The 26,085-nt window shown below is 42.2% G+C and overlaps 1 protein-coding gene across 6 annotated transcripts in view; it reads left to right on the plus strand.

Annotated features, from left to right (window-relative positions):
* Positions 1–25,984, plus strand: part of arhgap32b (Rho GTPase activating protein 32b) — a 69,269-nt gene extending 43,285 nt beyond the window's left edge. For 3 of the 6 annotated variants that reach the window (XM_058087652.1, XM_058087655.1, XM_058087656.1), the window contains 18 exons: positions 515–607; positions 781–903; positions 2,321–2,398; positions 2,801–2,882; positions 3,785–3,835; positions 4,091–4,165; positions 11,896–12,045; positions 13,572–13,674; positions 14,128–14,272; positions 15,135–15,217; positions 15,429–15,536; positions 15,798–15,943; positions 16,039–16,240; positions 17,252–17,397; positions 17,789–17,863; positions 18,013–18,801; positions 20,237–20,862; positions 20,969–25,983. In XM_058087652.1, the coding sequence (XP_057943635.1) occupies positions 515–607; positions 781–903; positions 2,321–2,398; positions 2,801–2,882; positions 3,785–3,835; positions 4,091–4,165; positions 11,896–12,045; positions 13,572–13,674; positions 14,128–14,272; positions 15,135–15,217; positions 15,429–15,536; positions 15,798–15,943; positions 16,039–16,240; positions 17,252–17,397; positions 17,789–17,863; positions 18,013–18,801; positions 20,237–20,862; positions 20,969–23,125 (5,232 nt within the window). In that variant the 3' untranslated portion in view covers positions 23,126–25,983. Of the gene's footprint in view, positions 1–514; positions 608–780; positions 904–2,320; positions 2,399–2,800; positions 2,883–3,784; positions 3,836–4,090; positions 4,166–8,964; positions 9,490–11,895; positions 12,046–13,571; positions 13,675–14,127; positions 14,273–15,134; positions 15,218–15,428; positions 15,537–15,797; positions 15,944–16,038; positions 16,241–17,251; positions 17,398–17,788; positions 17,864–18,012; positions 18,802–20,236; positions 20,863–20,968 lie in introns of those variants that run through there. The other 3 variants (XM_058087653.1, XM_058087654.1, XM_058087657.1) reach the window with 3 other exon arrangements.
* The last annotated feature ends 101 nt before the right edge of the window (positions 25,985–26,085 follow it).

Genomic DNA, 26,085 nt, shown 5'->3' on the forward strand with positions numbered 1-26,085 from the left:
TTTTTGCTTCTTTCTTTGTCTTTCTTCCCCTCCTCCATTTGACACTCTTTCTTAGGTTTAGTATAAAAAAAATTAGAGGCTAACTTGTTAGCTCTGGAGCTCACTAATCCTTAAAGCATCTTGTGTCCCCTTAAGTGTTGTCCAATGTGATGTAAACAAAGAATACCAGAGAGAGAGATATGCCTTTATTAGCCCCACAAGAGGAAATATTACATTTCCTTATCATCCGTGAGACAAGGGGTAGACCGGACGGGATGATTGGGTGATGGAGGAGGAGGAGGAGAATGGGAACAACATACAAAAACTACAAATTCCAAACTAAACTCCTTTATAAAGGAGCACAGTGTTGGAATGGTAACAAAAACCTCAACACACATTTGTACATGATACAGTGTAATGGTGACTATAGGGGTGCTATTTCATGTCTACAGGGCTCTAATAATGATTAAAACAGTGTTCTACCACACAGTAGTAGATTCACTTAGTTATGTTTTTTTTTTTTCTTCCATTTTAGTCGGTTTCCCAGATGCTGCTGGCTTATCTCTCTCGGCTTTCAGCCATCGCTGACAACAAGATCAACTGCGGGCCTGCCCTCACATGGATGGAGGTAGGAATACACTCTTCTTTTCCTGTCATGTTTCCAAAGTTCAACTCAACCCACAAAATTGATTATTTGTTATGGGTAGTTTATGACTTGGTGAAACTGTTGTGTAAGCATTGATCTGGTATATAATTATGTGCTTGTGTGTGTGCGTGTGTGTGTGTGTGTGTATATACCAGATTGACAATAAGGGAAATCATCTTTTGGTACATGAAGAGTCTTCCATCAACGTCCCCGCTATCGCCGCTGCCCATGTCATCAAACGCTACATTGCACAAGCTTCAGACGAACTGTCCTTTGAGGTGACGCACACACCACATTACATTTATTTTATTCATAAATAATAAGTTGTAAAAATCACTAAAAAATCATTCTAAAAAAGTAGAGTCAAAATATTAAGAGAAAAAAATTGAATCTACTGAGAAATGTCGTACTTTTTCCTGGGGAAAATTATAGTTTTAGTAGCATAGAATTTAAATTAAACAAAACATAAAAATTTATTTAAACATTAAAATAAAATAATCATTAAATAAATTAAACATGTATTTTTTTCTTTAATATTTAAAAGTTTTTTTTTTAAAGCAGTCTGAATATGAGAAACAAAACAAAAAAAATGTCAAAATGTTATGGTAATAACGTCGCAATATCTCTTAAAATCTGCTATGATTATTTAAGAAGACATTTAAATATTTGGGGAAAAACAACAGCAAAAATGGGAGAAAAACGAGCAAAATTCATGCTAATAATAACTAGGGATGCTCCGACCGATCAGCCACCGATCGGTATCGACAATATCATTGTAAAAGCACGCTATCGACTTACAGAATATGTGTTTCTTTACAAAATATGAAGGTAGCCCTTGACTCCATTTATTCTTCACCTCTGGATTAAGTACCGTATTTTTCCGGACTATACGTTACTGTTCCTGCGACTGTTCCTTTTTTCCTAAATGAAAAAAGTGTTTATGTTACATAAACACTGGACTTCTTTTCTGTTTATGTTTATTTTTTGTGTAGCTGAATAACCATTGTGTTAGCATATCTTACACCTATTCAGCCTGTCCTCTATTCTTTTATTGTTAGAACTTGCCTTCCAAGAGGACGTAATTTTGGTAATTTTGGTAATTTTGGTCAAGTAGTTCATTCATTCATTCATTCATTCATTCATTTTCTACCGCTTTTTCCTCACGAGGGTCGCGGGGGGTGCTGGAGCCTATCCCAGCTGTCTTCGGGCGAGAGGCGGGGTACACCCTGGACTGGTCGCCAGCCAATCACAGGGCACATATAGACAAACAACCATTCACACTCGCATTCATACCTATGGACAATTTGGAGTGGCCAATTAACCTAGCATGTTTTTGGAATGTGGGAGGAAACCGGAGTACCCGGAGAAAACCCACGCATGCACGGGGAGAACATGCAAACTCCACACAGAGATGGCCGAGGGCGGGGACCGAACCCTGGTCTCCTAGCTGTGAGGTCTGCGCACTAACCACCAGACCGCCGTGCCGCCCGGTCAAGTAGTTTATAAAATAAATTAGTTGCAAAAAATGCGACTTATATATGTTTTTTTCTACCTAATGATGCATTTCTGGCCTTGTGCAACTTATACTTCTATCTGCTGAAAATACGGTAAATGGGAAGAAAAACGTTAAATTCCGGAGCTTCCTGTTCAAAGCTGCAAAGCGGGAGTGTTTATTTATGCTCTTGTCCTCTGCAGGTGGGCGACATTGTATCAGTGATTGACATGCCTCCCAAAGAAGACACCACCTGGTGGAGGGGGAAGCATGGCTTTCAGGTGAGCCTTTCAACTGATCAACTTCACACACTTTTCTTGTATTTGCCCTAATTATTGCTTGCCGGGGATGCCACTGTAAACATTCACCACCATGAATTTAAACGTCCCTATAAGATTTACTTTGACTGAACAATCGTCTGGCTGGACGATCATTCTGGCTGGATATTTGATCGCTTTTCTTGACAAAATAGTGCCAAATCTACCTGTGGCGGTCCAAATTTATTAATGGCGGCCCGCTACAAATAAATGAATCTATGGAAAACACCAGAAGTGTACTCTAAATACAGCAATGGCTTTAGGAAAAAAACACCATGGTGATACTCGTGGTGTAAACTGCAGACAAAACAGGACCTCAAGAGTGATAATTGGTGTTAATTTTGTACTTCCTGTCACTCCCTCCAGGTTGGCTTCTTTCCCAGTGAGTGCGTGGAGCTCATCAATGATAAAGTGCCGCAGTCCATGACCAACTCCGTGCCAAAGCCAGGTACTCCCGCCATTTAGTGAAACGCTGTTGGAAGGAAGTAATCACTGATGACTGTTAAGATAAGCCTGTGGTTCACTTTTTGAATGTGGATGTGGCTCTGTGTGTGTGTGCGTGTCCACCCGTCTCGGACATCAAATCCACAGCTTATAGAGTTTTAGTGAGTCAGCATCATGCAAATGTGTACTTAATTCTGTTATTTGGGAGCCATTTGCCGCCGGATATTCCGAATGCCTAAGTTCTAGATCCAAAGACTGATCCCTGCAGGAATGACACAAGTGCGGCTGCTGGGTACCTCAAACGCCCCCAAGACCGAAAAGTTGAGATAAAGTGACAACAAATTAGTCACTTTAGTCTATTTTTCCACTGCCTTTGGAACATGGAGTCTGACCTGATCATAATGTGATATGATATTGTAATCAGTTGTAGCGCATGATCAATACCCTCCACAAATCATTGCTATGCCTGCAACACTCTCCAGCTGTAGTACACGCTGCTTGGTCATGTTTGTTTGCATGCCAATTGCGCATTTATTCTCGCATTTTCTTCTAATAAATTGATTTATATATATATATTTATATATTTTATATATATATATTTATATATTTATATATATATATTTATATATATTTATATATATTTATATAAATATTTATATATATTATATTTATATATATATATAATATATTTTTTATATATATTAGATATTTATATATATTTTTATATATATATTATTTATATTTAGATTAATGTTTTATATATTTAATATAAAATTTTTATTATATATTTATTTTATATTATTATTTATTATGAAATTGAGCTTTTTGTGTGTTATGTTTACAGACTTTAGGGACACCCTGTAATGTTTGCATGTGTCGCATCTGACTCTGCCTCCTCTGTCTCAGCGTCCCCGTGCTCTGGCCTGCCGCCCGCTTCTTGGAGTCTCTCCCCCCCCTGTGCGTTGTTGGTATTACGCTCCATGCATCCCGCCCTCACTATAGCACAATGATTCATGTCAAACCGTAATAATTATGTTGCAGTTTGTTCATCCGACTGAAGATGATTTGAGATAGTCATGTTTTTTGTTGGGTTTTTTTCTAACTTGAAGTGCTTCTCTCCCTCTGCTGATTGTCATGTCTCCATCCATCTGATCATCCATCCGTCTTTCTGTTGATCCATCCGTCCGTCCGTCTCCGTCGAGCTGCATGCAGATTTGGAGATGGAGAGTGTAATGCAAGACAATGCATGGGTGGCCGAGCCGTTAAACCACTACAGCCTAAGTTCAGGTAGACCACAGCCCCCGAAAACTAACCCCAAACCAAGACTTGTTTTGTTTTCGTGTGCATACTCGATATGCAATTTCAAAACAAACAAGCGAGTTTCACCACAATCTATTCATTTTTCATATCTCAATACATTTTTTCCAGTGGAAAAATAATATAAATTGATATCAGTTTGTTGCCGGGTCATGTTTTGGTCGTCATAATACCAACTGAACAGAGCATGTTTAAAGCAGAGATGGTTCGATACCACTTTTTCTATACAGTAGCAGCGCATTTGTATGCATGTGCAGGTTGTTCTTCGTTTATGACGTTTTTATCGAGTCGTTAAAAAACGTACCGCATATTCCGCCGGTGTACAAACCGTCATTTAAAAAAAAAACTCATGACGAGCTTGTCAACACATTGGAAATTGCAGGAGGTCAATATAAGATTAAGATATGCCTTTATTCGTCCCTCAGTGGGGAAATTTGTATTGCACAGCAGCAAGAGTACAGAGTCAGTTAAGCAGTACAAAATACACAATATAGAAAAATAAACAATATAAACAACCCAAGTATTAACAACATCAACAGTTTTTCCCAGAGTTATATACAATACAGTATGTAGATAATATGAAACGAGTAATAGTCATCTTACAAAAAAAACATTAAACTCATCTTGCAGCAACTTAACAGTGAAAATATATTCCTCTGGAATATACAAACATGTGCCAATATGAGTTTAGAACGCATTTGCGTTTGAGCAAACCGTTTTATTGAGGGCAAGCAGCATAGAAAATGATGGCTAAAAATACAATATATTTGTGTTGGCCCCTGAACAGTACATGCAAATACTTCAAGGGGTGAGAGCCAGGTTATTCCGGCATTTCTCCATTGCGTCTGGATAAGGGCCAGCTGTGTTTGTTGCGGGTCTGTTTGGTCGAAGCTGAAAGGCCGTGGCAGGGTTGTCGTGGTTCTGGGTCTGGACTGGCCTTGATTTATTTAATCCTTTTACAATTGGGTGAGGTGGGTGGATGGGTGGGGGGGATTGCAAACCCATCCATTGAGTGTTGAGCTTTGTTCTGCGACAGTACGAATCTAATGCTCCCCTCGCCATGGCGACTGAAAAGAGCACATTCCTGTAGGGAGCGACAGAGCGTTGGAGAGAAAAAAAATTCAGCCATACCCCCCATGCGCTATGAAGCATTAAGCATACATCACTGTTAAAAAAAACTGGAAAAATTATATATTAATAATGGAATATTTTTGTAGTTATTCAATCATTTTCTACCGCTTTTTCCTCACGAGGGTCGCGGGGGTGCTGGAGCCTATCCCAGCTGTCTTCGGGCGAGAGGCGGGGTACACCCTGAACTGGTGGCCAGCAGGGCACATATAGACAAACAACCATTCACACTCACATTCATACCTATGGACAATTTGGAGTCGCTAATTAACCTAGCATGTTTTTGGAATGTGGGAGGAAACCGGAGTACCCGGAGAAAACCCACGCATGCACGGGGAGAACATGCAAACTCCACACAGAGATGGCCGAGGGTGGAATTGAACCCTGGTCTCCTAGCTGTGAGGTCTGCGCGCTAACCACTCAAACGCCGTGCAGCCCGCACAAAAGTCAAAATAATTTTATTTTATTTTAGTGTGTCAGGAAGCCGGAGAAAACCCACGCATGCACGGGGAGAACGCGCGCTACCCACTCGGCCGTAATTATTAAAATAAAATAAAATTATTTTGACTTTTGACTCCCGCCATGCCGCGGTTATTTTTGTAGTTAGAGCGTAGAAAAAGTGTTTTATAAAATCATTATTTAGAGCCCTCATGTCATGAAATAACACCCCTATAGTCGCATTTACACACAAAGTGGTCCTTCAATTTTTCTGTATGCTGACTTTTGCTAACCAGGTTAGAGAAAAGATTACCATGATATAAAAAAAACTCACATTTCTCCTTATTTTCCTCCGGTTGCTCACCCAGATGTTGCACAAACTCCTTGCTTGCACGCATTCCATCATGTCTGGGGAACTGTGATTCGGGCAGCTGTTTGAGCGGATATGAGCTCAAACAGCTGATTATGCGATGGAGAGAGAAAGTGTGGGAGATGTTTTCGTTTGTTACTGAAAGGATTTTCGGTGTGTGTGACTCGACTCTGCCCATGAGCAATATTTTCACTTTTTTGGTGGAGGCTAGTTAGAAACTATGTTGTTAACGTGGGTCTGCAACACCCATCCCCTGGCAGAATGCAATTCTTAAGTCTTTCCCACAGGATCGCCATGTATTATCTTCATCATCAAATTAGCATAATTGGCTGACTCACAAAGCAAATATGTTTCGAACTACAAGTGAACTTTTCTTCTGTCGCTGAACAAACAAGACGGAGCCGCCTCTGAGTGCTTTTAGATGGGGGTGGGGCCCATCACGTGCTTTCATGTCAGACTCTCCTAAAGACTCCTCACTAGATTTGTTGCTAGTTGCTTTTTTGTTTGGGGAAAATAGTATTGACTTAGCCCTTCTTGTGGACCTTATCCAACAAAGCGATAACAACCTGCATGTTTAAGCAATTCCTCTGATATAAACTACTACTCGCGGGGGTGCTGGAGCCTATCCCAGCTGTCTTCGGGCGAGAGGCGGGGTACACCCTGGACTGGTGGCCAGCCAATCACAGGGCACATATAGACAAACAACCATTCACACTCACATTCATACCTATGGACAATTTGGAGTCGCCAATTAACCTAGCATGTTTTTGGAATGTGGGAGGAAACCGGAGTACCCGGAGAAAACCCACGCATGCACGGGGAGAACATGCAAACTCCACACAGAGATGGCCGAGGGTGGAATTGAACCCTGATTTCCTAGCTGTGACGTCTGCGCGCTAACCACTCAAACGCCGTGCAGCCCGTACAAAAGTCAAAATAATTTTATTTTATTTTAACAATTACGGCCGAGTGGTTAGCGCGCATTCTCCCCGTGCATGCGTGGGTTTTCTCCGGCTTCCTCCCACATTAAAATAAAATAAAATTATTTTGACTTTTGTGCGGGCTGCACAGCGTTTGAGTGGTTAGCGCGCAGCTAGGAGACCAGGGTTCAATTCCACCCTCGGCCATCTCTGTGTGGAGTTTGCATGTTCTCCCCGTGCATGCGTGGGTTTTCTCCGGGTACTCCGGTTTCCTCCCACATTCCAAAAACATGCTAGGTTAATTGGCGACTCCAAATTGTCCATAGGTATGAATGTGAGTGTGAATGGTTGTTTGTCTATATGTGCCCTGTGATTGGCTGACGACCAGTCCAGGGAAGACAGCTGGGATAGGCTCCAGCACCCCTCCGCCACCCTCGTGAGGAAAAGCGGTACAAAATGAATGAATGACGAAATATGGCTTCATGTTAACTATTACATCATGTCTGTACAAAATAACACCTTCAAGAGGCAAAAGTCGGTCAAAAGTCATAATTTTAAGTTCGCAATCATGACGTCATGAAGAGTTTACTGTGTGAACGGACAGCAGGTGTTGTCTTATGTCTCATGGTGTTGATGGGCGGGGTTGTCCACGATGCAGAGCAGTTTTGTACTCCTGCACTCCAACTGGGTGCCACTAAGCTCAGGAACAAACAGACACGAAAAAATGCACAACCTAAGGTAGGCTTTGAGTTTGAAACCCCTGACCCCCTGAGTGTCACATGTGTCATCATAGTCCGACCGCAGTCCCATGACTCTGGGCCACAAATCAGTTTAGCTTAATTTAGACTAGACACACCTTCTTAAGATCTAATTACCCGGGAGAAAGTGCAGTATTTCCCACATATTCATTTATGTTATATTCGTTGTCAGCTCATAATCGCGATTTAGCAAAGTTAAGCTACTATGCCAGACAGTACCACAGCCAGCATTCAACCCAAACTGAGGTTCGCCAACAGTTTTTATGCAGTTTAATTTGGGGAAAATGGAAAAATTTTAATTTGGTAAAAACTGTGAAGAAGGGCGGCACGGCGGTCGAGTGGTTAGCACGCAGACCTCACAGCTAGGAGACGAGGGTTCAATTCCACCCTCGGCCATCTCTGTGTGGAGTTTGCATGTTCTCCCTGTGCATGCGTGGGTTTTCTCCGGGCACTCCGGTTTCCTCCCACATTCCAAAAACATGCTAGGTTAATTGACGACTCCAAATTGTCCATAGGTATGAATGTGAGTGTGAATGGTTGTTTGTCTATATGTGCCCTGTGATTGGCTGGCCACCAGTCCAGGGTGTACCCCACCGCCTCTCGCCCGAAGACAGCTGGGATACGCTCCAGCACCCCCCGCGACCCCCGTGAGGATAAGCGGTACAAAATGAATGAAAAACTTTTTTTTTTAAAAAATTAAGACTTCGGTAACATATGCTAGCTGGCGGTGGTGTTCTTATATTCTTTGGTTGAAAAAGAGTGTGTCAGCAAGACAATAATTTAATGTATTTTTTATTTTGTATTTATATTTTAAAAACTTAAATTATCAGGAACTAAGCAGCAGTGAACAAATGTAACAGTTACTGATTGTAAAAGTACCAGATGAAGGGGTAGGATTTAATAAGCTTTGCTTCTTCCTACTCCTTTTGGACATGTGGAACTGTGAACTGATTATGTGATGCATTCAATTGTAATCTGATGCATGTTCAAATTAAATAAAACCATAACCATTACCTTATCATTATGCCAAACTAGCTTCCGGGTGTCCTGCTCATGACGCAGCTGTTAGCCTGGCTAACTTCCTGTTTTGTTCTGTGAACTTGCAGTATTTTTCCCATGCAGTTGTTTGTGTGTGTGTGGGGGGGGGGGTTGTGTTTGGTATGAGCAACATAGCAGCATTTTGAAGTTAATGTTTTTGGATGTTGCTGACCACCGTATTTTGTGACAAAATAGCCAGCATGTGACCTTAAATGGATTCCCCGCGCTACTTAAAAGTTTCTTTTCGTTCATTGAAAACGGGGCTGCCCGGGTTGTGGATTACTGAAATGTCCCACACATCTGGTAGCAGTTGAATGCAGCACGAGTGTTTTTTTTGTGTGTTTTTTTAACGATGCTGTAACCCAGAGGCGCGCACGCGCCAGTTTGCGCGTGGGTGAGACGCTATTAGCTGACAGAGCAGAGAGGACTCACAACACTGCGGTCGTCTTTGGGTTTTTTTTCCCCCACTCTTCAAACCTTTGTCATCGTTCTGGCTCTCATTAAGAGTCGAACAAACGGCGCCTTTTCGACCTTTGGATGAGACTGGTTCCGTTTAGAATAACTTACCCACGAGGAACAAAATGACCGACGTATTCGAGTCAGTTTGAAGTTTATTCGGTGATTTAACACTGTGGATACAAGGTAAGAACGGAGTGCCATTTTTGGGCGAGTGGTAGTCGTGAACGCTATTTATTCTCTGTGTACTGTTAATGTTGATGCTAATGACACAAGCTGACATGCAAGCTGACTTTTGGGTATATTGTTTTATATTTACATAACAAGTAACACCATAAAATCTTTAGGTTTTTCAATGGGTGGGAAAATAGTAAATACTGTATGGCGTGTACTAACTACTGCGTTGTTAAATGGTGTGTTTCCTGGTAATGAAGCCTTTGTACGCTGAAAGGAAGTGAGCAATTTGACCCTTGGAGTAATGGAGGGGTGTTCAAAGTCTTAAGGAAATATAAGGAAATAGGCCACTTGTGTTTGTATTCATCACTAAAGGCTTTCATGACTACTAACATGGTTTATGCATATGTAAAGCCAACCTTTTGGCTTTTTTCTAGGTAATTTGTGTTTTTAAACTCTAACATAACATGAAGGTATTGACTTATGAGTGTCTTATAACACACAGGCTGTTAAAATTAAAAAAAAAACATGAATGATGTATCTTGTGCTGATTTTAAATATAATGTACACCTTATATCTCACTGTATTGTGACTCAGCATGCCTTGCGGCCACTTTGTAGATAAACCTACGTGTTTGTTGTTACTAGTTGTTGCTACATTTCAGAGGTGTCCAAAGTGTGGCCCTGAGAACAGTTGCTTAAATCTATAATTTAACTAGAAAATTAAAAAAAAATTTGAGATGGAGCAAAAATTGAAAAATTTGCTCTAACTTTACGGGAATAAAGTCAAAATATTACGATAAACAATGTATTCTAACAAGAAAAAAACAACATTTTTATATTATATAATAATAATTGTTATATTATGATGACAAAATGTTGATTCAAAGGAAAAGGCAATTTTCGAAGAGTTATAATATGATGAGAAACAAAACTAATAAGGTTGTCATTTTTGGAAAAATTTGGTTGCGGAAAAGGTTTAATGTTACAAGAATAAAGTCAAAATACAAATAGAAATGAGAATAAACTTGTATTTGTATGAAGAAAAACACTGTAAATTTAGTCGCATGGAGTTCAATTAAAAGTTATTGTTGGAATAAAGTCATAATATTACGTGAAGCCAATGAATGAAGATTAAGTATGAGGTATTGAATAAATGGAAGTATTAATATTTTGAAAATTCAAGAAAAAAAACAGCCCAAGTGGAGAAAAGAAGAGCCAAGTTCAGCGAGTGCTGCTGTGCCCCCCCCCCCCCCCCCCCACCCAGCATTTAATGTGTTACTTTTCCATTTAACAGCCACACTTCCAAACTTTATGACCAAAACCCAGCACATGACTTAGCATTGGAATGTGTCACTGCTGTAAAAAGAGTCTTCCAGCACATCCATGCAAAAACACTCCAGCTGAATGTTAAATGTCAGCGCATGTAGCTTCTTTAAATGGATGATGTAAGTATTTCATTGTGATTCACAACGCTTGAACTTTCCCCACTGGAGAGCCTAACCGGGTTCTGCCTGTGTACGATTATCTGGAGGGGGTTTGGATGAAGCTGTGCTAAGATGATTGTGATGATTTTTAGATTTAAACACACGTAACTTGTATCAGATATATTCGTAACATCAATGCCGCGTTGCCATGAAGCAGGAACTTTCCTGCCTTGTCTGCTTCCTTTTGAAAGGTTGCTCTCTGATTGAATTGACAGGGCTGCGGTGCCTTTTTGGGTCGGGGCAGGGAAAGAACTAACGTTATTTGCCATTACGTGGATAATCGTTTTCTGCTGCAAATGCCCCAGTCGTCATATCCAAGCCACAGCGGGGGGAAAATCTTTGTCACAGTCACATGGGGCCTGCAAGAGAAACCTGCCCGTGGTCTTCCGTGCTCTGTCCTGTCTGGATTTTTTATCTGCTTTACATTCAAATGCCAGGCCAGGGCTGCAGGCTCAAATTTCCACAGCTTTAAGCATCTGGATCCCCACCCTTGCAGCAGTGTCACATGTCAACGATTTATGACCGCGTTCTGAAAAATAGCATCTGATTGAAACAGCTCAGCTTCAGTACTGCCATCACGGCATTCTTGAAAATTACCAATGATTGCCGGAATGTCTGTGTTGAAAATGTGTGAAGTTGAAAGAAAATGACATCCACCAGACAAGAAGCATCGAACATGAGATGCTATCCCTTAGGGCCGAAACAAAAATGGAAATAGAAATATGATCTAATTTTATTCAGACACTCTCACTCCACTGTTGTTAGTAGGGAGGTCCTGATCCAATCTTAGGGATTGGTTATCGACTTCCACTGTATTTTAAAGATCGGGTTAGGGTCGATATGTTTTTACTTTTGTCTGTACTCCTAATTGCACTGTATTAATACGCACAGTGTTGGGTTCATTATGAGTGTTTTGGATCTGCCTTCCTCAGTGTCCAAGAAGCATGGCAAGCTGATCACCTTCTTGCGCTCCTTCATGAAGTCCAGGCCCACCAAGCAGAAGCTGAAACAGAGGGGAATCCTCCGGGAGAGGGTATTTGGCTGCGACCTGGGAGAGCACCTCCTCAACTCTGGGCATGACGGTGAGGAAGAGTACTGTGAGATGATTGACGTTTTTGTTTTGATTTTGACAGTCGTTCACCGCTGATCGATAAAACAAGCTCAAATGTAAGACGACGCTAACTCAGGCTCTCCATGGAACCTCTACTACTGGTCCAGATTCCCCTATATCTGGTGCTACGAACACATGCGTGTCTGTTTTCCTTGTCTTTCGCCTCCTAACAGGCAGGAAGAGGCATAATATCCATCCTCACTGGTCTCCTTTCTGCTGGAGAATGCCACCTGGTTTCCTTCAAGCTTGCATTTTCTCCTCTGTCTTGCTATGTGTGGAATTTGTCTGAGCGCCTCTGTCGGCGAGTGTCTCTGGATATTTGAGCCGTGGGAGGCCCGGGAACCTCTTTGTACACATTATCCTTATCACTAATGTACACGCACACAGACACAGTAAATAACATAGTTTCTATGATGAAGTTGTTTGTGTAAAACACCCACTAAAGGCTTCCATGACTACTAACATGGTTTATGCATATGTAAAGCCAACCTAGGTAATTTGTGTTTTTAAACTCTAACATAACATGAAGGTATTGACTTATGAGTGTCTTATAACACACACGGGCTGTTAAAATAAAAAAAAACATGAATGATGTATCTTGTGCTGATTTTAAATATAATGCACACCTTATATCTCACTGTATTGTGACCCAGCATGCCTTGCGGCCACTTTGTAGATAAGCTTTGGTGTTTGTTGTTACTAGTTGTTGCTACATTTCAGGGGTGTCCAAAGTGCGGCCCAGGGAACAGTTGCTAAAAACTATAACTAGAAAATTAAAAGAAAATTGAGATGGAGCAAAAATTGAAAAATATGCTCTAACTTTATGGGAATAAAGTCAAAATATTACGATAAAAAATGTATTCTAACAAGAAAAAAACAAAATTTTTGTTATATTGTTATATTGTAATTGTTATATTATGATGACAAAATGTTGATTCAAAGGAAAAGGCAATTTTCGAAGAGTTATATGATGAGAAACAAAAAACTAATAAGGTTGTCATTTTTGGAAAATTAGGTTGTGGAAAAGGTTATAATGTTATAAGAATAAAGTCAAAATATAAATAGAAATGAGAATAAACTTGTATTTGTATGAAGAAAAATACTGTAAATTTAGTCACGTAGAGTTCAATTAAAAGTTATTGTTGGAATAAAGTCAAAATATCGTCAGAATAAAGTCATAATATTACGTGAAGCCAATGAATGAAGATTAAGTCTGAGGTATTGAATTTTCGAAGAGTTATAATATGATGAGAAACAAAAACGTGACGTTTGCTGTCATGCTATCTCTCGGATAGTCCAATGTGAAAACGTTAACGTGAAAAGACCCAAGAGAGGAGGAGAGGAGGTATTCTCCACCTTTACCCCCCCCCCCCCCCCCCCCCCAAAAAAAAAAAAAAGCTCCTAAATTGATTTCGAACACACTATCCTTGACCCTGCAGGGCAAATATTGAGAGAAAGATCTTTACGTGATTAGTTTTTTTCCTCCCCTGTTTGCAGTTCCCCAAGTCCTTAAGAGCTGCACCGAGTTCATCGAGAAGCATGGTGTGGTGGATGGCATCTACCGCCTCTCTGGGATTGCCTCCAATATCCAGAAATTGCGGTAAGGACCAACGCTGAGCCGCCAGTACAGCTCTGAACCGGGTTTAATGGATGTACGTTCATAGCAATGTCCTTTTGCAAGAAGCTAAAATGTCATTTAATCATTGCCAAAAACCTGATTATGTATTGTATTGTCAAATTATTACATCTGCAAACACAGGGTACAAGCTTTGACGTATTTTTTTAATCTGATGGGGTATCACCTGTGTTTGCATATAAATGGTGGATCGATGGCATTCACTAAATGACCTGTCTTTATTTTGACTTTTTTTTATTTATTTATTTGGAGTCTTTCTATTGCTTTCTACCATGATCGCATTATATTACGCCCTTTTTTGTAATGATGAATGAATGAATTATTAATCAACAATTCACAAGCCAGCTTGTCCTGCTTTCACAAGTCATAAAATATCAAAAAAAACGTGAACATGTATTTTGTTTTTTCTCTCATTAGGCACGAGTTTGACTCTGAACAGATCCCCGACCTGACCAAAGATGTGTACGTACAGGATATCCACTGTGTGGGCTCGTTGTGTAAGCTCTATTTCAGAGAACTGCCCAACCCCCTGCTCACCTACCAGCTCTATGAGAAATTCTCTGTAAGTAAAGTAAAGCTCCCTGTCAGCTTTTTGTGCTCATGGTTCACTTAAAATGGACCGCATGCAACTCGCTCCAAATCGAAAAAATATAACACCACCGTCACTAGCGAGCTTTTTTTTTTTTACAAAAAGGTTTTTGGAGTCATCAGTACATTCCGTGATAGCTTTTACTCGTAGCTAAACTTTACCAAATTGCTATAATTGACTGACACGTCGGTTTTTTTCTGTACTCAAAGCAGGAAGAGGCTGGTTGTAATTTGAATGTACTGCTGCACAGTCCCTTTTTAAATAGTTTATGAAAGTTGAATATGAGTGATGGATAACTGTAGAATATGGCTGATACATTCCTACATAATTGGAGTGAACTCACACAGCTTTTTTTTTTAATCACTAATGCACCAGGGCTGCACGGCGGTCGAGTGGTTAGTGGAGACCAGGGTTCAATTCCACCCTCGGCCATCTCTGTGTGGAGTTTGCATGTTCTCCCCGTGCATGCGTGGGTTTTCTCCGGGTACTCCGGTTTCCTCCCACATTCCAAAAACATGCTAGGTTAATTGGCGACTCCAAATTGTCCATAGGTATGAATGTGAGTGTGAATGGTTGTTTGTCTATATGTGCCCTGTGATTGGCTGGCCACTAGTCCAGGGTGTACAAGACAGCTGGGATAGGCTCCAGCACCTCCCGCGACCCTCGTGAGGATAAGCGGTAGAAAATGAATGAATGAACAAATGCACCACACTCATCTGTGTGTTTCTTGAAGCAGTACATTGTCAATGTGATGAGGTACATGCTAATTGTACTGGGATGTGTAGGTTTACTTCTTAATTGCATCTGTGTGTGTGTGTGTGTATACACCCTACAGGAAGCTGTGTCAGCAGCAACAGATGAAGAAAGGCTCATTAAAATCCATGACGTCATCCAGCAGCTTCCTCCTCCACATTACAGGTTAGTGTAGAGGCACACCTCCTCCTTGTGGCATGCACGGGAAGTGCATGGTTTGTGTTCTGTCTGACTGTATTGAGTAAGATCATTTGTAAGGTTTTCAAAATGCGGCATGAGATTTTTTTTATGTGTTTTTTTTTTTTTTAATGTCACAAGCAAGCCTGTGAGTATTTCTATAGTAACCAATGCAATCGATTCATATGTATTCCTCTAGAACCCTGGAGTTCCTCATGAGACATCTTTCCCGTTTGGCAGCATTCAGTTACATCACCAACATGCACAGCAAGAACCTGGCCATTGTCTGGGCCCCCAACCTGCTGAGGTGAGATACCATCCATTGCTCCATTCAGGGTGCAGAAGCCCAGACTTCCCGGTCGGCAACCACCTGCTCCAGCTCCACTGGGGTGGGAGGCGTTCCCATCCCGGCTGTGAAACATAATCCCTCCAGTGTGTCCAAGGTGTCCCCAGGGCTTTCTCCCAGCTAGGGATGCCCGGAACGCCTCACCAGGAAGGCTTCCAAGAGGCATCCATAGTCCCTGGTTTCTACTTCTTTAAGTGTACCTTTCTATGTTTCCTTTCCCAGGTCCAAACAGATTGAATCTGCATGCTTCAGCGGCACCGCAGCCTTCATGGAAGTCAGAATCCAGTCGGTTGTGGTGGAATTCATTCTCAACCACGTGGATGTTCTCTTTAGCGCCAAACTTAGCTCGCTGATACGTGAGGGAGCAGGTATATTATAACCTTGAAGGCCAAGATGCATAATCATTCCACGCCCCCCCAACCGCTGCTTACTTAGTAATGGATGTACGTCATCACATCCCCAGGTCACAACACGTTGTCACGGCCAAAGTCTCTGCTGGTTTCATCGCCTTCTACTAAACTCCTTAGTTTGGAGGAGGCTCAGGCTCGGACTCAGGCTCAGATCAACTCTCCTGTCACTGAAGACAGCAAGTACATTGAAGTTGGCGAGGGTCCTGCTGCCCTGCAGGGCAAGTTCCACACTGTCATCGAGTTTCCCACTGAAAGGTTTGTCTGTTTATTTTCTTTTTTGTTTTGTTTCTTTTATTAGTATTTTTAACTATTTTTTATGCTTCTTACAATGGTTATGTCAGTTCATTGCTCCTATAGTTATTTTTTATTATTTATATTTGTAGATGTTTTTCATGATTTTCAATAGGTTTTATTTTATTTTTATTTAATTTTGTGTATTTACCTAGCTATTCATTCATATTTCTCCTTTGTTATCACTGAAAAGCTGAAATTATCACTGAAATTCTGTCACTCTAAGTCAGGGGTCTCAAACTCAATTTACTTGGGGGCCACTGGAGCTAGGGTCTGGGTGAGACTGGGCCACATCAGGTTTTCCCCCCCAAAAAACGTCTTTATTAAAAACAGAAAAATATACAAACTTTTTCAATGCTTTGGTTCTGATTTTCTACAATAAAAGCGCTGATAAAACATTCCACTGTTCTCAAATATCTTAATTTTCTGCACAAAATAAGATGGAAAATAAATAAACAAATCAAGAATAAAGAAAATCAATCAATCAGTAATAAATAAATAAATATAATAATAATAATAATAATAAAACAGCAAATAATAAAAAGTTAAGAAACCACATATAGTTGGTGGGTAGAAAAATTATTTTTTCAGTTTAAAATTAACAAAGCATTATTAGAGCCCTGTAGACATGACAAAACACGACTATAGTCACATTTATACGCTTTTTATTTACAACATATTGCGCAAGTGCAGGGTCTTGAGACACATGCTAACTCGCAAACAAGAGATCTAGCGACCTAAACGGTAGCCTCCAAGTTATTTCCTTTAAACTTAAAAAACCCCAAAACTTACCACTTCCACACGGATAGGGAGGACAACTATTAACAGTTATTTAACCTTTAACATGAACATTAATCAAACGTAATAATTTTTTCTGGGTACATGATACCATTTGTCCTATCCTGCATTTTGGATTCTGATTGATCATTATAATTTCCCTACATCTCACCAAATGTGTATGTTTTTTAATGACAGGAAGAGGCCGCCTGTTAAATCCAAGAAGTCTCCTGTGGGCAGCTGGCGTTCTTTTTTCAACCTGGGAAAGTCCTCGTCCATGTCCAAACGCAAGTTGCACCGCAACCCCAGCGAGCCCAGTGAACTGAAAGCCATGGCGCTCGGTGGTGGGTCTCTCTTTCCTTAAATGGAATGTGTTAGTGTTTTGTACAGGGGTGTAACGCTACGCCAGAATCATCTTGCGATGCGTACTTTGCTTTTAAGGTTCAGTCGATTTGGGGTACAGTAAGGGAAGAACATTTCGTGTTTGCAATTGGAGACATTACAAAGTGTGTTTTCAGGGTCTGGCGTCTACTTGACACTAAGTGTTAGCACACTTCCTGTCCCTCATTTAATGAGTATCTTGTGTGAAATCAGTACGCCCCTGTAATGACTAATCCGATTCTGAATATATGTACTATTACCTCATTTTAATATCGTTCCTCCTATTATGATGCAGGTTTGAAATTGAGCAAATGCAACTGAATGCTGATAGCTCTTTTCCATTAATTGTTTCAGGGGGAAGAGGGGACACAGCTACGTTAAGATCTGCTAAAAGTGAAGAGTCGCTGAGTTCTTTGCATAATGTTGAAGGTAAGCCACTTTTGTATGTTTTTGAGTAGATTTATCCATTATTTTCATACCCATAATTTATTTTTGTGAGGGAAAGCTTTTGGAACCTCTGATTTATGCCTTTATGAAGGTCTGTGCTCTCTGAATGCGTGTTTCCATTATTTCCACAGGCGAGTCCAAGGTGTACCGTCCACGGCGACCACGATCAAGCAGCGATGCCCTTTCAGCGTCCTTTAATGGCGAGCTGCTGGACGGTCGACAGCACTGCAACTCCTACGACAACCTGGACGCCACAGAGGACAGCGACGGAGACGACGGACCCATCTGCGTACCGGCGCTAATTTCACCTCCCCGCACAGCTGGCGAAGATGTAGACCTCAGCCCACCAGACATCGGCATGGCTTCTTTGGACTTTGATCCAATGTCTTTCCAGTGCAGCATCCCTGATACAACAAGCTACGCCTTTCCGCTGGCCGACTCACAAACTGGAGCTGAGGGCACCACGTTAAAGAGGAGCCCTGGCAACCTCTGGGGAAAGACCAGTGGATCTGACCTCATTTCCTCTTCGTTCATTGACAACTTTACCTCATCCTTGTTGTCGTCAGACTTCAGCCTGGCTGCAGGAGAGAAAGCAGAAAGCCAGAAATTGACCACTTCCTACTCTTACACTGAGAAACCCACACAAGCTGTGTCACCTGTTAAAAGTGGAAAGACTACAACCTCTTCCGAGCTTTTTTCTGTGGAGATTCTTGAGAATAGCGGTGGACATGTGCGGGTTCAACAACCTTTATCTCCTCACTCTGCACCAAAAGACTCCCCTCCTTGTGCAAAGGCCGAGCCGTCTCTAAGTGAAGCTTTCCAAATGGAGCTACACTCCAAGCTGGCAACACTCGACAGTGTGGACTGTCCAGAGCCAAAGAGACAAGACGGTGTTCAGCAGGTGTCACAGGAGAAAAAAGGTAAGACGTTTGTGTGTGTCTTCGCTTCGTGCACGGATACTAATCCAGCGCCAGCAGGGCTCGACAATAACAATGTACTGATGGCCCGGGGCAAGTTAAAACAAAATTGGGACAATAACAAGTAAATCCAATCAGTGATATTCCCGTCGGGTTCTTGTCAAGCGTTTCTTGTCAGGTGTTGGTAAAACACGGACTGCGTAATTCCGGTGGCAATTTGCAAACCAATCCTTGCAAATCTTGAAATGGACCAATCAGAATCGTTTATTTAGACCGCGGTCGTTTTGTCGGTTGTTCGCAATCAACCAATCAGCGATGGTTTGACTAGGAAAACATCTTATCATGGCGTCCCTGCCAACATGGTCTAATTCTTCAACAACTTCAGAAGGAAAACACCAAAAAGTGATGAAACAGTGCCTCCTAAACAAGTATTTTATTAGCGGCAGGAATAGTGGTTAGTTTGATCTGACTCAGGTTGCAGTAGTTTACCCACTAACGTTTACCCAATAACTTGTTCACTTGTGTTGCCTAATGCACAAGACTAGACACACACAAACTAATAAACACGTCTAAAAACCTTAGGTAGGGTTTAACAAGAAGATACTGATGTTTGGGTTGGTCACCTGTCCAGACACAGTCTCAAGCCCTGTAGACATGACAAAACACGACTATAGTCACATTTATACTCTTTTTTTATTTACAACATATTGCGCAACTGCGACCTAAACGGTAGCCTTCAAGTTATTTCCTTTAAACTTAAATAGCCAAAAACTTAACACTTCCACACGGATAGGGAGGATAACTATTAACAGTTATTTAACATGAACATTAATCAAACGTAATAATTTTTTCTGGGTACATGATACCATACAGCATCCATATCAAACTTGCGCGAGCCGCACTAACATTAAACTTTCATATCAAGGCGGGGGCCTCAAACTAGTTGAGATAGTTGAATACAAATGTAAATAATGGAAAGTTATATTTTGAATGTCACGGAAAAATGCACTGTAATGATTCATATATTTGCCCAAATAAAGGGAAAAAAATATTATTTAATAAGCACAATGTTTACTCAATCATGAATGTACTTTTATTTATCAAGGCAAAGTTCCTAGAAGTCTCTTGACAATCCAGATTTCCATGCAATGTCATGATCTACGTAGGAAAACAACCACAAGAAATAATAATCATTTCATCTTTATTTGAGATTCTCATGTGATGCCACAAAAATTTGATGATATCATTATGACGGTCTTTTCATTTTACATGGGGCAAGTTCAGGCAAGTAGTTCTCACCTTAAGGATTCCCCACGGGCAAGTCATTTTAGTTTTTAATGTAGAGCCCTGACCAGTCTTCCATCCTCCCTTGCCTGCCATCTTTTCTACTAATAATTCTTGTTCAACCATCCCATGTGTTTTTGTGTGTCCCTGCAAGGAGCGAAAGGTCCGGATTCTTCAAAGGATTTTACCACACATTCCCTCAGCTCCACAGCTCCTACTTCCGCCCCTCCTTCCCCTCCTAAAGACTCCACCCGCATGACATCCCTAGCTCTTGCTGAGTCGGCACAACAACCCTGCGTAAAGTCCCAGCTATGGTCCTCTGAACCTGTGACACCAGTTTCCACTGTGCAGCCGCAGACTTCTAACTGCTGGGACTCAACTAGCTCACAATTTGAGAGTTCCAGTCTTCGGGGAGCTGAAGGCCCAAGTTCCCCCTCACGAAGTAGCAGCGTCTCGGTCGTCACCCCATGCGTTCCCTCGCCCTCCAGCCCTTTGAAAGAACAGCAGATGCCTGAGTTAACCGGCGCCATTACCAGGCAGTCGGACTGTTTCACGTCTGCAACAACCCCAGCTGGACAACAACCAGTAGCTGACGCTACTACTACTCCGGATACTCTTTATAACAAGGCTACTTCTCTTTTAAGTTCAACCAGCCCAAATTCTCCAACTAAGGGGAGTCAGTCCGTTATTGGCCATGACGGTACCAGCATTACCATGAGCACACCAGCGGCCACCCCTGTTGGCAACTGCAGGGACTCCAGAGGCTTGTGGTTTGCCGAGGTCAGTGTCTTTGTTTTATAGATAAAGTAAAGGAAGATACTGCAGTGTCTTCCTTGCAAACTACAGTTGCATCTAAATCATTGTTGTAATGTTGTTACCTTCTCAGATGAAACCAGAAGAAGATGCAAAGCCTCCAAGCATTCCAAAATCAACTGAGCTCCAGCCTCCGGTGGCTTTAAAGACCAAAAAGCAGGTGATGCCGCTGCCCCAACATCACACGCAAACTCAGCAACATCAGTCCCACGCGCAAATTCAACCCCAAACTCAGGCCAGTGCAAGAGCGGCAGCAACCTCCTGCGAGCATACTGACAAGCCATGGGAGGCCATAAAACCGGTGCAGGCCTGCACAGAGACCGCCCAAATCTACGACACCCACGGATCCACACCCCCGGCCCCTCCAGTCCGCACTATTGAGAGCAAACTGGCAACCGCAGCGCTCAGTCAGAGCGAAGCTTCTTGCCATATCCTGGGTGAGGGTCCTGCAGCTGGCCGTTTGGAGGACGCCCATCCTGTTTCTCCTCGGAAATCCTCCACACATCTTCCGGCCTATCTCTACCATGCCAAAGGTGACGCGGTCCTAATAGAGCCTCCGGGAGCCGCATATTACCACCCGAGACCGGTTTCAATGGGTCCACATCCCATGTCGCATCACTACCGACCAGACAGCTTCCCCCCCCACCCGTCATACGTGTCAAAGTCAGAACCCCAGATACCTTACAGTGCCCGAGTGGACAACAGATACAGCACTTTAGGCCCCAGGTCCTACCACCACTCCATAAAGACCAGAGGTAACACCCGGAGTGTATACGGGGCTCCCGGGCACCAAGGTTACAGCCATGACAGAACCCATGGTTACCCCACTATTCGCAGGGTGCACTCCCTCCATGTTCCTTCCACTATTCGTGCGGTACCCATCCAAAGGACCGAAGTCCCTCCGGATGACATGTTCTATTACCATCGACCCATGTACCAGTGCAAACCCTATCAGCAGCCCCCCCCACAACAGTCGTCACAAGCCGACTACCACGTCACTCAGTTGCAGCCTTACTTTGAGAACGGACGGGTCCAGTACCGCTATAGTCCATACTCTGGTTCTACCCCGCTAGAGGCGCCTTACTATGACATCGACCCTTATGGCACCATTCGCATCCGCCATGTCCACTCAGCTAACAGAGATGGGGGCGCTATTGTTTGCAGACCTGGAGGAAAGGACACAGGGTACCACTACATTGCTCGCAATGTTCTCCCATCTTGGAAGGAGCACAGCTTTGTGAGCCGTGACATGCCACCAGGTCACGGTGCCAAGGACGTCGCATCTTACCTCTCTTGGGACCCCGAGGAGTCAGAATGTCTCCGCATGCAATCAATCCGCAGAGAGAGCCGGGCTAGACAGAAGATTAAAGGCCCTGTTCTCTCGCAATACGACAACGTCGGCTCATTCGCACCGACTGACGCATCGGCCTACGAAACCCTGCACTCCCGCAGTAAGTCTGATCCAGGTAAAGCCGTGCCAGCTGCAACCGAGAGCAAAGACGGGCGATATCTTCCCAGGCACATGGTATCGGACCCCAACGTCCTTGTGTGTATGGATGCCGACACGCATGTCCAAGGCGGCCCGACGGGGGACAAGTCTGACAGACTCGTCAAGCAAAGCGGCGCCAAGAAATGCCAATCGTCTCATTCCATTCCTGTGAGTCTGAGCCACAGTCTCTCCCACCAGCAGGAGAGCAGCAGACACGAAGCCAAACACGAGTCTCCCGGTGAAAAGCTTGGCGGAGACAGCAGTCGGACCAAACACTGGCAGCCGGAATACCCCGGCAAGAGGAGCTTCCAAACATGTTACAAGTGCCCTGACGCCGACTACCAACAGGGTAAAGGTAAAACACCAAGCACCCATCACGGTCCAGATGATCCCACATCTGCTGCCAAGGAGCCGCTCGCTCACTGCAAACCCGAACGATCGCACAGCGTGCGGGAGCCGCAGCTCTACAGCCACGGCAAACCGGAACCGGATGGAGACTACTCGCATCACAAAAACAGCACCAAACCAGTACAGTCTCACTACGATAACTTGGACGATTATCACCCAGTACCTCAGCCTCAGGCTCCCATTCAGAAACGTGGCGGCTCTGGCTCCTACTCGGCCCCGGGATTTGCTGTGACCCACAGTAACAGAGCATATTCCACAGCCCTGGGCCAAGGAGCCTTCCTCCAAACAGACCTGGGTTTGTCGAGGCCCGAAACAGAGATTTGTACAGAATAAAGCCTTTACACAATAAGAAAGACTTAAGGAGCTACGGTTGAGCAGCCTCTGCAGGACAGTGGACTGTTGTGCCACCGATATTTTTTTGCTGTTCAGTATTTTTAATGAATTGTAAAGGAAAATGCAAGACTTTTTACTGGAAGTCCTGAATGTACCTGAAGTTAATTGTCCAAGAGCTCATTTTTGCTGTGATTGATTAAGACAGTTATGATAAATGTAAAGGATGCAAAAGATGTAAGGTACTTTAAACAAGAACCATAAAAATGTCTAATACGGTACAATATAATGTCATATATATTTATATATGTATGGATAAGTAGTAACAAGGGATGTTAGTTGTACTTTTCCTTTTTTTTTTTTTTTTTTTTAGATGTGGCGCTGGGTTTGACCATTTATGAGTTTGCATTTTAGAAATGCATGCACTCTCTCTTACAGAACAGTTCTGTGTAACTTCACCATTCATTATGTTCTTTCTGGGTGTCACAGTTGTGAGAGGAGGACGTATGTTAGCCATGACGCCCTCTCCGCCGGTACGGTATGTACACAGGTAGGCGGTACATGTGTCTTCTTGGCCTCAAGAGGATGTGACTTTGTGGATTGGCTTTGCTGTCGACTTCAACCGAGAGTGTCATTGTCATCTTTTATGTTGTTTGTGACGGTGCCATTTTATGTACACGTACTCAAGAGCAGATTTCAGTTACTTCTTAATGGAAGGTTTTGCTACTTCACGGGAAGGTGGACCAAACATTTGGCACAGTGCTTGCACATTTCGGAGCAAAGATGGATGCAAGAAGGTCTATTGTAATTTTAGATACGGATATGAAAGAGGATTTTGTTTTGATTTCATTTTTCCGTCGTTGTGTTTGCAGTGCAGTGGATCCCTGCATATCGCAATTCAGCATTAGCGACCCGTTTTTTTTTTATTATTATTATTTGTGGGGAAAACCTGACATTTTGACATTGGTAAAGCGAGAGTTGCACAGAAAGTAGAGGCAAACTTTTAACTTGTTTGCTGACTCGTCACAGACATACAGGAGCTTATCAGCCCAAATGCCTGCCTCACTCACGGTGCAACCAAAGGTATCAAAATAAACACTTACACACAAATATATATGCAAAACAAAAGAATTTGAGAAGCATTTATAACCCACATTGCATGATGGTTATCGTGGTAAGGTACCCAGCATACCTTGTGGGTTGTACATTGGTATAAAATGATTATGTTTTGCATGGCCCAACACGCTGGTCTAGTGGTTAACATTTTAGCCACACATTTGGGCATCTCTGTCTGGGTTTTCTCCAGGTACTTCGATTTCCTGCCAAAACCTTGCATGTCAAGGTTAAATGAATTGGCGACTCTAAGTTGTCTATAGGTATGAACGTGAGTCCGAATGGTTGTTTATCTATATGTAACCCACAAGCCTCGTGACGATAAGATACATGGTCCACATAGCCCGCGTGGTACAAGTTACATGCATCTTTTGTTACGTTTGGTTGCACCGTGAGCGAGCGACGTGTTTGCTTTGATGACTTCCTCCAAAGAGTGCAGATATCAAGCTGAATCATTACAAATAAGACAGCACTTCCTCAAGTAAATTGATGCTATGTAGTAGTGCCATAGGGTGGCTCAATTCCTTGCTGTTTTTGCCATTTACGAATGTAAACGTTGCAAAAATCGGGGATCTACTGTACTTTTGAGACTTTATCTAACATAATAAAGCTGAAAATTGTGTCTTTGGAAATGACTGACAAACATATCGATGCTACTTTTGAAGAGAAGTTTCTTAGAGGTCAAATTTATTTAATTGGCCTTAATATGCAAATTGTTTAAGTTAAGAAATTGCAATCAAATCTGTATTGATATAGTACAGTCATTTGGTATTACATGCCCATAATGGATAACAAAATGTTTCAGTTATATTAAAACCAAGCGGTTGTATTCTGTCTTAATTTATACACTACATTGCTTGCAGGTTTTTGCTCCTCCCGCCTTACCTGAAGCCTCCCTCGTTTCAGGTGAGGCACCGTGTACTTGAATGTGAATGTCTCTAACTAATGGGTACTTTAAGGTTAGCTATAACATCAATAAAACTGTTCAGGAATAGCTCATAGCGACGTGTCTGTTTGTGCCTGGTGCTGCATATTTCTTATTGAGAGGTGACGCATATTCAGGGTAATAGTGATGCAATAACGTTATTGTACTGTATACGGTATTAAAGCTATAGAAAAGTCAGGTGGAAGCATTCGTCTGGACCGCATGACCAACAGTGGTGTCTTTCTCTTGCCACACTGCTTCTTCATTATCTTGTAGTCCATGCCGGTCTTGTGCAGGTCTACATAAAATATTGTCAATGAGGTCTTTGAACAGCTCTTTGGTCTTGCCTCCATTGCCGCCACATTCCGGGACCACCAGTGAATGGCCATAATCTGTGAGTAATTGACACTTCCAAAAATAGACACCCCCTCAACTTCCAAACCTTACTGCTAGCTTAACATTTTCTGATTTTCAGATCAACATTTGCAATAAGAGTAACTTGTAAGTAGATTCGATTCTGCTCCAGAACCCTATCCCAAAATGTTTCACACGCTCATTAAACACATTTTAAACTATTATATATAAAACTACCCCCTAATAACCAAACAAAATGTGACATCTAAATGAGTGTCAATGTTATATGTATGCTGAATATTTTACCTGTATTGTGTACTTATAAATGATGACCGACTTAGATGTGTTTTCAGGGTAAATATTTTTTTTTTGCAGTGATCCACTGAACTTAGTTCCATAAATCATGAATCTTTCGCCATTTTTTGTTACTTTGTGTCTGTTTCAATAAACCTACCATAAAATATCTGGACTGTTCATATCTTTGCAATGGGGTAAACACACAAATTCAGCAGGGCCTCATCCATTATGTAACGTAACGTAAATCTAATTATTATATAAGTCTACATTTTTG

The sequence above is a fragment of the Doryrhamphus excisus genome, chromosome 11 (genome assembly GCF_030265055.1).
Source record: "Doryrhamphus excisus isolate RoL2022-K1 chromosome 11, RoL_Dexc_1.0, whole genome shotgun sequence".
NCBI classification, from domain to species: domain Eukaryota; kingdom Metazoa; phylum Chordata; class Actinopteri; order Syngnathiformes; family Syngnathidae; genus Doryrhamphus; species Doryrhamphus excisus.